Genomic DNA, 12,884 nt, shown 5'->3' on the forward strand with positions numbered 1-12,884 from the left:
TTGTTCATTGTTGCATTCTTTTGCTAAGCACTACAGATTGGATACGTTGGCCAGAGTTTGCTCGGAATTTGTCAGAGTCATCATTATTCAGGAAGCCTTGTATTCCCCTGCTCAATAAATATGCTTTGGTACATCCCATCAATGCAGAACAGTGGATCTGATGCTAAAGAAGGAAATTGCTGATTTTCTTTCCTTTAGTCAGCTGCACTATTCTACAACACACCCTTGGAAGACCTTGGCCTGGGTTTCTGGGTGTGCTCTGAGATTCCTTTTCAGGTGGGTTTTTTTTTTTTAGACTAAGACTAATTATGATTGGTAGCAATATGGGGTTCCTATGATATTGCTATTTCCTAGTACTGTATATGCAGGGTAGGTGGTGCTTTACTTGCTTGATTGTCATTGCAGCTGAATTTATTGATGGGGCATGGATGAATTGATTGATGGGGCATGGGTTTGTTTCAAAAGGGAACTTCTGCTGCTTGGGCAGACGCATACTGGATTATTCCAGGGAGAACCTCAGCTTATATTGGTGGTGTCCCTGGTAGACTTCAGTTTTCTCTACCTCCATCTGCTGGAAGGAAGAGAACACTCATCAGTGTGGAACAGTGTAGGTGACTAAAGGAAAGAAAATGATCAGGTAGGAGATAATTTCCCATTAGAGCACCTTAGTAATTACCCTTAAGTTGTTGTTTTTTTAAAATTAGGATTGTCTTTTTTTTTCTACCTCTCTTCAATCCTCTCCTTCAGTGCAGTATGGAATAATTTTTGGGAAAGGGTAGTATCCCTGGCTTGCTGTTCAATATTTCTTTTGTGCTTATACTATGATTTAAGTTTATTGCTATTAAAATTCATGTAACTCCTTTCCTTCTTGCAGTGGAGGACTGTAAAATAAATTTGATTTGTGGTAAATTATTCCTCTTTTTCCCCCCTTTCTGATTATTGTATTGTACTCATTTTCATTTTCTGTTCAAGATACTCTCTTAAATTTAATGTAATAAAAAAGACTAGATAAAGTAGATATTAAAACTACACATTGCTCTTATTTAAATTCTAGCAGGTCAGAAAATGTGTTGCCTTTCATGTTGTTCATGCCTAGAATGCCATTGCCATCAGTGGCTTTGAGTGGAATGTTATTTTGGCAGTGTTGAGCTGGGTTTGCACATGAACTACACAGAATCTGTATTGTTAATAGCACAACTTTTTTTTCTAAGCTTCAAGTTCAGAAATTCAGGAAATAACTTTAGTTTTAGTCAATAGGAAATATGGGCATTAAAATCCTGAAATGTAGCCAATCCCATAATAAATTCATGAAATGGATTTTCCTCCTCTGTTAAAGTAGAAAACATTTAAATAAAGTGATATTGAAATTGCTCATGGATGTGTTGAACTGAGTGAGATGACAGAGAAAAATGAGCCCCATTTAAGAAAAAGACATATTGCATTTATTTTTTTGCATTATTTTAGAGAAAATTGGTTGTGTTGTGCTGTGACATCTGATGGTTTTAGGATAGAAATTGCACTGTCAGAGCTCAGTGCAAAGTTCTGACTGTGAGAGTGTGGCATAGTGGTTAGAGCTACAGCCTCAGCACCCTGAGGTTGTGGGTTCAAACCCTGTGCTTCTTCTTGTGATCCTGAACAAGTCACTTTATCCTCCACTGCCCCAAATACATTAGATAGATTGTGAGTCTACCAGGACAGATAGAGAAAATGCTTGAAGTACTTGTATGTAACCCACTTTGAGTGTGGTTGTAAAATTACAAAAAGGCGGTATATAAGTCCTAATCCCTTTCCCTTTCTTACACACAGTGCCTCCTCAGTTCCTCTGTTTTGTCCTTTCTGCTCAGCTGAATGGATGCTAATCAAAGGTCTCTTGTTAAATCTTTGAAATTGTTATTTCTTCAATGCTGTTTGTTTGCATTTCTTTGATCCATAATGAAAAGGAGGCTTTGTCATCCAGCTTGAGTTTTAAACTTTGCCCAAAATGCAACAAGAAGCTGCAGAATTGCTACATGCAAACCAAAAAATCTCTTAAGCTTGTATGATGACTGTGATTAGAAGAATTGTAAACATTGTCCTTGAATGTCACCATCAGGACAGAGGGATTATCTTATTCATTTGTGGGAGTATTTTGAAGCTGAAAAGAAGCTGCTCTGCAAAAAATTGCATAAAATCTCTGCATGGCGGACAATTCTAAATTCCTGTACAAACTAGTCTAGAATTTCCATGCAAAGGCCCTCAACCTCTTGGCACAGTGATTTTAAGAGTTCAGTCACCCAAAGGAGGAGATTCCTTTTAAACTTTCCAGGTTCACAAGCTGCCTTTGGAATACCTGTAAAAGCCAGAATAGAGGCTGCATTCAACATCGGTTCTGCTAAAGCTCTGATGAGGCACAAGCATGCCAACACAGATACTCTTATCACTTAAGGGGAAGAACTTGGACTCACTCTCTGTCCAGCAACAATAGTGCAATGCCAGTACCACCTCCTGTGGATCCTCCTGATAGTGCAAAGAAAGAAAGAAACAATGTCTTAAGATATCTTTCCCCTCCCCTCATCATGTTCAATGGGAAAAGCTATTCAAGACTATCTTCGAATCCCTGGGCCCCAGAATCTGGACTAGACTACCCCTATACTTACATCAGGTCTCCTCCTATTACAGCTTCAGGAGAATGTTAAAGACTGTCTCTTCGTATAATGACTGATCTCTATCCAATACATTCACATAGAATCTAATTGTTAATGTAATAACTGATCTCAGTCTTGTAAGCCACAATGATTCCTTGTTGAAAATTGCAGGATATAAGAAACTATATGGTATGGTATGGTGCAAAAGACATGTTAAGTGCTGACAGCCTCTACTTCTACACCAGTGGTCTCAAACACGCGGCCCACGGGCCGCATGTGGCTCTCCAGGTTTTATTTGCGGCCCGCGGTCTGGAGGCAATCATTCTCTTCCTTTTGGAGCAGCAGCCGGCTCGTTCGTTCAAAGCCGCGGGTTGGCGGCTTCTTGCGCTATCCACTCCTGCATCGGAAGCCTCTTTGATGTCACAACATCAGAGAGGCTTCAGACGCAGGCACGGATCTCGCAAGGAGCCGCCACCCGCGGCTTTGAACGAACGAGCCGGCCAGACACGCTGCTGCTCCAGTGGCGTACCAAGGGGGGGGGGGGTGGTCCACTGTTCTCCCTAGAGTGCGACTCGCCTCGTCTAGAGCAGTGGTGCCCAACCTGCTTCCCTTCCCTTCTCACTGCTGCCATCGGGGATCAGGCCGGCACCATTTTTCTTTGATCTCCCTGCGGGGCCGACCAACTCTCGCGGCCCGACGTCAATTCCGACGTTGAGAGGACGTTCTGGCTAGCCAATCGCTGCCTGGCTGCCCGGAACGTCCTTTCCGACGTTAGAATTGATGTCGGGCAGCGAGAGTTGGCCCCGTGCAGAAGAGAAGCAGGGAGATCTCGGCCTGTTCCCGATAGCGGCAGCGGCAGCAGCCTATTCCGTGGCGGCGGTGGCATGGGGGAGGGCAGGATGGAAGGAAGAAAGAAAGAAGGAAGGTGGAGTGGGGTGGGGACAGGGAGCCAGGAAAAAAAGCAAAAAATGGGGCACGAAGGAAGGAAGAAAGAAAGAAGGAGGGTGGGGACAGGGAACCAGAAACAAAGCAAAAAATGGGGCACGGAATCAGAGAAAGACAGACATAGAGAAAGAAAGAAAAAGTTGGGTGAGGGAATAAGGTCTGGAGGAGAGGAAGCATACAGGAGGCTGAAAGAAGGGAAGAAGTATTGGATGCACAGTCAGAAGAATAAAGTGCAACCAGAGACTGATGAAATTACCAAACAAAGGTAGGAAAATGATTTTATTTTCAATTTAGTGATTGAAATGTGCCAGTTTTGAGAAAGAAAAGATATTGAACTTTAAATGTGGGTGCTGCAGAAAAAAAATAGAGTACTTGGAGGGCCGCAGAAAAAATAATTAATGTCTTATTAAAGAAATGACAATTTTGCATGAGGTAAAACTCTTTATAGTTTATATATCTTTCCTTTTAACTGTTAAAGGAAAGTTTTATAAGGCTTCCTGCTGAACATCCTTTCCAGCTTCCAGAGCATTCTCACTTTTTTCTTCTAGAAGATCTTTACAGATTTTGTTATAAAAAAAAAAAAAATCTAGGTTCCTTCACCATCAGGACCTAAAGAACTGTCGTACTCCTCTGGCTTTACTCCTGTGCATAGAGCCCACTTTCAGATCCTATTGCCTTGCCACTGGCTGCTTTGGACTTGGAACTTGAGCCTGGTCTTTGCTTCCATCATCCTCTCTGGCATTAATTCCATCTAATATAGAGGGCTTTTTAGATCACTTTAATATCAGTTGTCCTCTCCAAGTGATGAGGAGGAAGCGTCTACTGGAATTCTACTTGACCCTTCACCATCAGCACCACTGAGGAACGAGTCTGAGTGAGGACATTTCATATGCAAAGTTTTTCAACAAGGGGCTGTATTCTAAAAAAAGTTGCTGAAAGTTAGGCGCCTACTGAAGCCTAATGTAAGTGTTTTAATTGGTTGCGCCATTAAAAAAACAATTAAAAATTCATTAAAAAAATTAGGCGCTAGTAGGTGGCCTCCAGCAGCATCTAGTGATGCTGTGCCCAAAAGTGGGCATGTTTAGGGACGGGACTGGACTTTGATATTACTAGGTGCTGCCGGCTGTGATTCTGCAAGGACCCTAGATGCTAGAAATATAGGCCTGTAAAACCCTGGCCTACATTTTCAGCACCTAGGGTCCTTGCTAGCCGCGATTCTGTAAGTGGCACCTGTCTATGATTGATATGCAGCAGCTGCCCGTTTCTAGGCACCTGCCGTGGCAGGCACAGCTTATGGAGTCATCCCCAAAGTGGCTGAAGAATTTCTTTTTCCTTTCAACAGGACATGTAACCTAGACTGGACGTCTTTAACTTTTTCAAATTTATAGAATCCCCTGAAATAACAGTAGCTGATCCAATTCATAACTATATACCCCGTTTCCAAAAGCCTCCTCTAGTTGCTTGAGATGTTAATGTCATATTTTCAGCCTGATGAAACCTCCTTTTGAACATTAGCGTCTTCATCTATCAAACACCTTACTTGGAAAGTAGTATTTTTAATCTGCATCACGACTGCACGTTCTGTTAGTGAATTTCAAGCACTAGTCTCAGATCCTCTATTCACAATGTTCTACCATGACAGAGTAGTTCTTCAAACTCATCCTATGTTCCTTCCAAAGATTGTCTCAGCATTTCATCTGAACCAGGCCATAATTCTCCTCGTCGTCTTTCCAAAACCACATTCTTACCCTGGAGAAGCAGAACTTCACACGTTAGAATGTAAGTGTGCACTGTCTTATTACTTACATAGAACAAAACCTCAGTGAAGTTCCACTCAGCTGTTCCTGTCATTTGATCCTAACAGACTGAGAGCTCCTGCCACTAAGACAACCATCTCTACATGGCTGGCGGACTGTATCTCTGCCACTAAAACAACCATCTCTTTCTGATATATTTAGGTATCTGCACTTCTGCCAGCTGTATGGTTAGTGTAAGTATAAGCACCTAAATATTAGATACACTGATACTGGGTTGCACTTGCATTTTCTTCTCTTTTATTTATTTATTTGGATTTATTAACCGCCTTTTCATGAAGAGATTCACCCAAAGTGGGTTTACAATATATTGTGTAGGAATCAGGTACAGTAAAACCTTGGATTGCAAGTAACTTGGTATGCAAGTGTTTTGCAAGACAAGTAAATATTTTATTACATTTTAACTTGATAAACAAGCAAGGTCTTGCAATATGAGTATATATAGTATACACACATCACATTATCACAACTAAACCGATGGTTCTTCTCTCACTGACACTACAGGAATGTAGTGACTGTTCTAAACAAACAAGGTTTTGTAATACAAGTACATACAGTATTTTATATTAAAGGTTTTGGGCTATGGAACAAATTGTCTGAGTTTCCATTTTTTCTTATGGGGAAATTCACTTTCATATACGAGTATTTTGCATTACAAGCATGTTTTCAGAACAAATTATGCTCGCAAACCAAGGTTTTACTGTACTCTTAAGTAAGTTAATATTATCCAACTGCTACAGCTGAATACTGGTCGCCGTACATGAGGAAGGACACAGTACTACTCGAAAGGGTCCAGAGAAGAGTGACTAAAATGGTTAAGGGGTTGGAGGAGTTGCCATAGAGTGAGAGATTAGAGAAACTGTGCAAAGAGGAGACTGAGAGGTGACATGATCGAAACATTCAAGATAATGAAGAAAAAAGACTTGGTAGATAAAGACAGGTTGTTCATTCTCTAAAGTTAAAAGGGGATAGATTCCGTACAAAGGTAAGGAAGTTCTTCTTCACCTAGAGAGTGGTAGAAAACTGGAACGCTCTTCCAGAGGCTGTTATAGGGGAAAACACCCTCCAGGGATTCAACACAAAGTTAGACAAGTTCCTGCTGAACCAGAATGTATGCAGGTAAGGCTAGTCTCAGTTAGGGCACTGGTCTTTGACCTAAGGGCTACCACGTGAGTGGACTGCTAGGCACGATGGACCACTGGTCTGACCCAGCAGCATCAGTTCTTATGTTCTTATGCTATGCTTGGGCTGGGTTGCCGCTGCAGGGCCATGTCACAACACATAGGGTTAGAGTAGTGCCAACGTCAGTAGCTCATCTACATTTCACTTCCATTGAAAATATCTATAAAGCAGCTACTTGGTCCTCAGTTCATACTTTCCAGACAGGATAGTCCATACAGCCAAGCAGTTCTACAAAATTTATTCTCCATTTGACAGCCAATTTCCTTCCAGCCCACTTCATTTAGCTAGGGAGTCCCACATGTGAGAGAATATGCTGCCTGCTTATCCTGGGATAAAGCACAGTTACTTATCCAAGGACAGCAGGCAGATATTCTCACAACCCTCCCACCTCTCCTAGTTAGCTTCTTAGCTTTTTTACTGAATTGATGGCCCCACAAGCTGATGTCAGGTGGCAAGGCACTGCTGCATGTGCGGTACAGGCAGTCTCGAGACTTCAAAAATTGTTAAAAGTGACAGTATAATGTTACACTGTCCATACCGAGCTCGGTGGATGATGTCACCCACATGTGAGGACATCTGCCTGCTGTCCTTGAGTAACACCCATTACAGTTAAGTAACTGTGCTTTCCAGCATATGCCATGTTATTGTAGTCCAGCTGAGATATCAACAAAGAATGTATTAAGTGTGCAGTGCTGCCTCTTAAAAAAAAAATCTCACTGTCCACAGTTGATTTGAAACATAAAATCCTCTGTTTACAAGTAGTGACACTTGATTATGGAATGTGAGTGAGTCTGTAATCAATTATGCCTAGCTAGCAAAAACTATCCACGACTACAATTGGCTTACCAAACAAAATTGGCATTAACTTGGGATTTTTTTTTAATGATGAAAGATATAAGCCACCATATTAAACGTTCAAGAAATGGCTGTTTCCAAAGAAAATATTTACATTTCTTTGCTAAAAGGGTAAATGGTGTGCATTATGCCATTTAAAGTGCATTATTATCCTTATGTAGATTACAAAGTGACCTGTGCACGTAAGTGCATCAGCTTTTTTGGCTTTAACCTTTGAGATGAGATGTATGACTTTGTGGTTTATATATTCAGCAGGCTAAGTTGATTGTAAAATAACTTGTGTATCTTTTGTTATTGCTGTACTGTTGCTGCAGCTTCTTGTGATCCAGGTACAACTTAGACTGTGAGCCCACTAGAGACAGACAAAGTACCTGCACGTAATAAATTTAAACTGCTTTAGTTGTACCACAGAAAGACAGTATATTAAGCCCCATGACCTTCAACTTTTTCCTTTTACAAATCTTGTTTCCTTAGTCTCCCTTTAAAGCAGACCATTTTGTGATTGCTGCATGGGTTTAGATCTGGAGACGGGAAGAAAGAATTCAGAAGCAGCCTACAAATCTTTGTTCGTTTTTTTCTTAATGATGCTTCCATGAGCACAATTGTAAGAATTTTATTTACTCGGTTGGTGTCTTGAACAGTTACATGGCTTTAATTACTTAAAAGCAGCAATTTTTAGCTATTTTAGTCCATAATTGATCGGTCTGATTAGCTTTTTTTTTTCTCTTTAGCAGTCCTAAATTTGCCTAAGCAAAGTTTGCTAAATGGGGTCCTAGAAATTTTAAATATTTTTCTGTGGTTGTTTATACAAACATTACAATTAGGTTAGTATAAGGCATTGTAATCTCACATTCTTCTTTTTCATATTTTTTTGGATTTGCAGGTTTAGTACATCGAGGCAGACACTTATGTGGATTCCAGATTCCTTTTTTTCCAGGTATTGTATTTTATATTTCTGTCTTACACTCAAATGCTGGTTGTAGATGTGAGAAATCAGCAGCTGTTCATAATTAGCATAAAAAGCACATGTATGTGTGAAGGCACTGATTTATCCAACAAAAGCTAGTAGATCCATTAGTGATGCTCTTCTTTTTGTGTTTGTCCAATTGTGTAAATCCCATTTCAAATAACTTCCTCAGGCCTGAATTTGGCATAGTCAATGTAAACTCCTCCCTATCCTGCCAGATTCTCATAGATGCTAGGCTGCTGCTGTCATTAGGCTTTTCTGTTGAGCCAGACCCACAACAGCAGGATCGACTTGGGAACTCCTAAAATTCAGCATGGTGTCTGTGAGCCATCAATGTGTTTACATGCCAAATGGGAGTAAATTCTATATATGGTGACAAAAAAAGCATTATTTTATATTCTACGCTTAAAGATAGGTGTGGTTTAAAGAGCAGTATCTGGGAACTATGTCTAACTTTAGGTGCAATAAAAACAACTAGCTCAATAGTATTTACCAGACTCTATTTGACATAAATATAATCGAACATATATAGAGTCCAAATTCATTTGATACAGCTTGTTTAGCACATAGACCTCAGTGGTACCACCTGTATGCCACTAAACTTTTAGATCATCCAGCGTTCAGGCACCCATGGTCGTCATCGGTCTCAATAAATATAGTTTGTAAATATTTTGAAATATTTTTACTTTAAATAGTTAGAGCAAAGTAAAGATACTCATCTTAGTCTATGCAGGTGGGGGTTGGACATAGATCTATGTATCGCCCGGTGAAATTTTTGAATGCAGGGAGCATGAGCCGCTGGATTTAAGGGGGATTTCCTTGATAAAGCCCTTTGGGGCGAAACATAGATCTATGGGTGCCTGAACACTGTATGATCTAAAAGTTTAGTGGCATACAAGTGGTACCACTGAGGTCTATGAGCTAAACAAGCTGTATCAAATGAATTTGGACTCTATATATGTTCTATTAACTTTAGGTGCAGCCATTTGCACCATCAAAAATGTGGTGCAAATGCCTGTGTCTAAATTTACTCCACACTATAGCTATTCAGGTATTTTTTTTTATCATGCATAGTCAATATACATCCCTACTGTCACCTCAAAGAACCTCAGAGACACCACTCAAAGCTCAAGTCATTTCATTGCTTTAAGCTTGATGAGGTGTTTATTATAGGTACAAGTACAAAAAGAATAATGTCCACTTGATGAATAACTGATGTATGGTGTAATATGGACCTTACACGGTCTGTGTTTTGGCAAAAAGCCTTCTTCAGGGGTCCAGGTCAGTATTCACTCATTGGTATAAAAAATAATAAAATAAATAAATAAAACCTTGTCCGTGGAGACGCAGATCTCTAAGCTATCATATCACAGGGCAGTCAGAGACATCTGCCTGGAAACAGCTATAGCTCAATAAGTAAAAGTTCTGTGCTCCTCTTCCAGTGGTCATGGGCTCAAATCCCAGCACATATTTTAATTGTGGCATTCTACCTTGTGCACCTTGATGATCTCACAATGAGGTCACCATTGTGCAGCTGCAAACCTCTATTTGCAATGAAGTAGAAGCCATGCTAAGGTCTGTATCTGTTTTTTTTTCTGTTTTTAAGCTTTTGCAAATTAAGTTATATATGTAATCTATATATTTTTGTCATGTGCTTTCTTTGCTTTCAAGAATGAGCTAATTGGAGCACTGTTTAGTCAGAAAAAAAAGGGTAGCTTTTTAGCAAGAAAACTAAAGCTATGTTTTTCATGTGCTTTGCTTCAGTTAATGGATCTTTTCCTCTAATTAGCAAATAGCATTGCTGTTTGTCCACAAAATAAGTTTTGCATTCAATATATCTGTTTTGATGTGCCCCGTTTATGTGATGCCTTATTAAATGTATTTTGAGCTTGATAAAGCAAAAATAAAATCCCAGAGAGCTATTTAGCAGATCGCATTAAAGATATCCAAACTTGCCTAAGTTCTGGAAGAACGTCCAAAGAGTGCCTAAGTTTTGTCCATAAAACTCAGGTCTATCTGAAGCCTATACTGTGCTCAAAAAGAAGACTTCCTATAAGACCCAGTTTTACAATTGCTATGCAACTTGCTAGCTCACTCTGTAGCACACTGGTTAAACCTATATCCTTCTATCCTAATGTTGCTGGTTCGCATCCTAGTCACTCTGTCTGATGGAAGAGAAATAAATAAAAGCATTAAACAAATCCAACTCCTAGTATTACAATTATAATGTAAAACGACATAAAATCGCCATTCTAATAACATAATAATAAAATATTTTAACATTAAGGACATTGTTTGAACATCTAAGTCTCACCTAAAACCTGATTCTCTAAAGGATGCCTAAAAAGTTATACGCCTAGACATTGCTGAGTGCGATTCTACAAAGAACGCCTAACTTTAGATGCATTTTGCAGAATCAGGGCTTAGGTGTTCAATCCCAACCCTCAGTCCAGGTGTTGCAGAAATCCACATCCTTTCTGAACACCTGCTCCGCCCCCTTACTGGGGCGGAGCCTGAGAGTTAGTAAAAAATCCTAGTTTCAATTTATGCAAGCAGTCCATGCAGAGGTCTTTTGCAATTGCTCTGCTTATTTTTCTTATTTTTTTGGCAGCTACTGATCTCGCTTAAAGCTTATTCAACGGGGAGGGTGGCTTTTGTCCTGTTTTACTGAGTTGTTGTCACAGCACATTCTGATGCTGTTTTCGGGACCTCAGATTTGAGGACAGGCTCTTCTGTCCCTCCCTAGCTACCATGGCTTTGGTACGTCACCTAGCATATGGTATCCGGAAGGAACATAAAAGAATGGAAGATTAGGTTTATACCTTTGATAAGCTTCTTTCCGTTAGTCCCTGGAGGTAGGGTTAAATAGTCATTTTCTCAATGGAGTAAACAGTGGAGTGCCACAAGGATCTATACTGGGATCAGAGCTATTTAATTTATTTATAAATGATCTGGAAATTGATGAGTGAGGTGATTAAATTTGCAGATGACACTAAAAGTGATTCAGATTGGGAAGAATAACCCGAATCAGATTTACCGGATGCTAGGGTCCACCTTGGGGGTTAGCGCCCTAGAAAAGGATCTGGGTATCATCGTAGACAATAAAACCTTCTGCCCAATGTGCGGCAGTGGCCAAAAAATCAAACAGGATGCTAGGAATTATTAAAAAAGGGATGGTTAAGAAGACTAAGAATGTTATAATGCCCTTATATTGCTCCATGGTGCGACCTCACCTGGAATATTGTGTTTAATTCTGGTCTCCTTATCTCACGAAAGATATAGCGGCACTAGAAATGGTTCAAAGAAGAGCCACCAAGATGATAAAGGGGAATAGAACTGCTCTCGTATGAGGAAAGACTAGAAAGGCTAGGACTCTTCAGCTTGGAAAAGAGACAGCTGAGGTGAGATATGAATGAAGTCTACAAAATCCTGAGTAGAGTAGAATTAGAGAATGACACGGTGACGGTTTACCCGCGGCCACCGCATTTAAGCCGCGGGTCACCGCCGAAAACGGGGAAGAAAACTAGCAGTCGCTGCGGTGACGGGGACAAGGCCATTCACCGACCGCGGAAACGGTGAACAGGTTTGTCCCCGCGGGCCAATGTACCCCCTTCTAGGAACCGCTATTTACCTGTGTTTCACCGTGCTCCTCATTTGTCAGATCAACCCTTCCTGCCAATCGCAGCAGAAGGGTACCCAACCCCTCCTGCCGGTCCTCCCAATGGCCTCCCCTAAGATCGCCGGCAGGAGGGTACCCAACCCCTCCTGCTGGACCCCCCCCCAACGAACCCTCCCACCCCGGAACCCCCTTAGTCTTACTTTCCAAGTTGGACCGGACAGCTCCTCGCTCGTCTGGCCAGCAGGCCTGCCTCCGTCCAAATGAGGCGGGCCCGCCCCTCCCCTCCCCTGCCTCCCAATGGCCTCCCCTAAGATCGCTGGCAGGAGGGTACCCAACCCCTCCTGATGGACCCCCCCCAAACGAACCCTCCCACCCCGGAACCCCCTTAGTCTTACTTTCCAAGTTGGACCGGACAGCTCCTCGCTCGTCTGGCCAGCAGGCCTGCCTCCGTCCAAATGAGGCGGGCCCGCCCCTCCCCTCCCCTGCCTAACCCACAGGATCCTAGGGCCTGATTGGCCCAAGCACCTAAGGCCCCTCCTATAGCGGGAGTGGCTTTAGGTGCCTAGACCAATCAGGCCCTAGGATCCTGTGGGTTGGGCAGGGTAGGGGCGGGCCCGCCTCATTTGGACGGAGGCAAGCCTGCTGGCCATACGTGTGAGGAGCCGTCCGGTCCAACTTGGAAAGTAAGACTAAGGGGGTTCCGGGGTGGGAGGGTTCGTTGGGGGGGGGGGTCCAGCAGGAGGGGTTGGGTACCCTCCTGCCGGCGATCTTAGGGGAGGCCATTGGGAGGACCGGCAGGAGGGGTTGGGTACCCTTCTGCTGCGATTGTCGGGAGGGCCGTTGGGGGGGTCTACAGGAGGGGTTGGGTGCCCTCCTGC

At 42.0% G+C, this 12,884-nt stretch overlaps 1 protein-coding gene across 4 annotated transcripts in view; it reads left to right on the forward strand.

Annotated features, from left to right (window-relative positions):
- The window catches only part of KCTD3 (potassium channel tetramerization domain containing 3), a 195,812-nt gene that overhangs the window by 13,594 nt on the left and 169,334 nt on the right, over positions 1-12,884 (forward strand). For all 4 annotated transcript variants that reach the window (XM_033937763.1, XM_033937766.1, XM_033937765.1 and 1 more), the window contains exon 2: positions 8,304-8,357. In XM_033937763.1, the coding sequence (XP_033793654.1) occupies positions 8,304-8,357 (54 nt within the window). The remainder of the gene's footprint in view (positions 1-8,303; positions 8,358-12,884) is intronic.

Source organism: Geotrypetes seraphini, chromosome 3 (genome assembly GCF_902459505.1).
Source record: "Geotrypetes seraphini chromosome 3, aGeoSer1.1, whole genome shotgun sequence".
In the NCBI taxonomy this organism is placed as follows: Eukaryota; Metazoa; Chordata; class Amphibia; order Gymnophiona; family Dermophiidae; genus Geotrypetes; species Geotrypetes seraphini.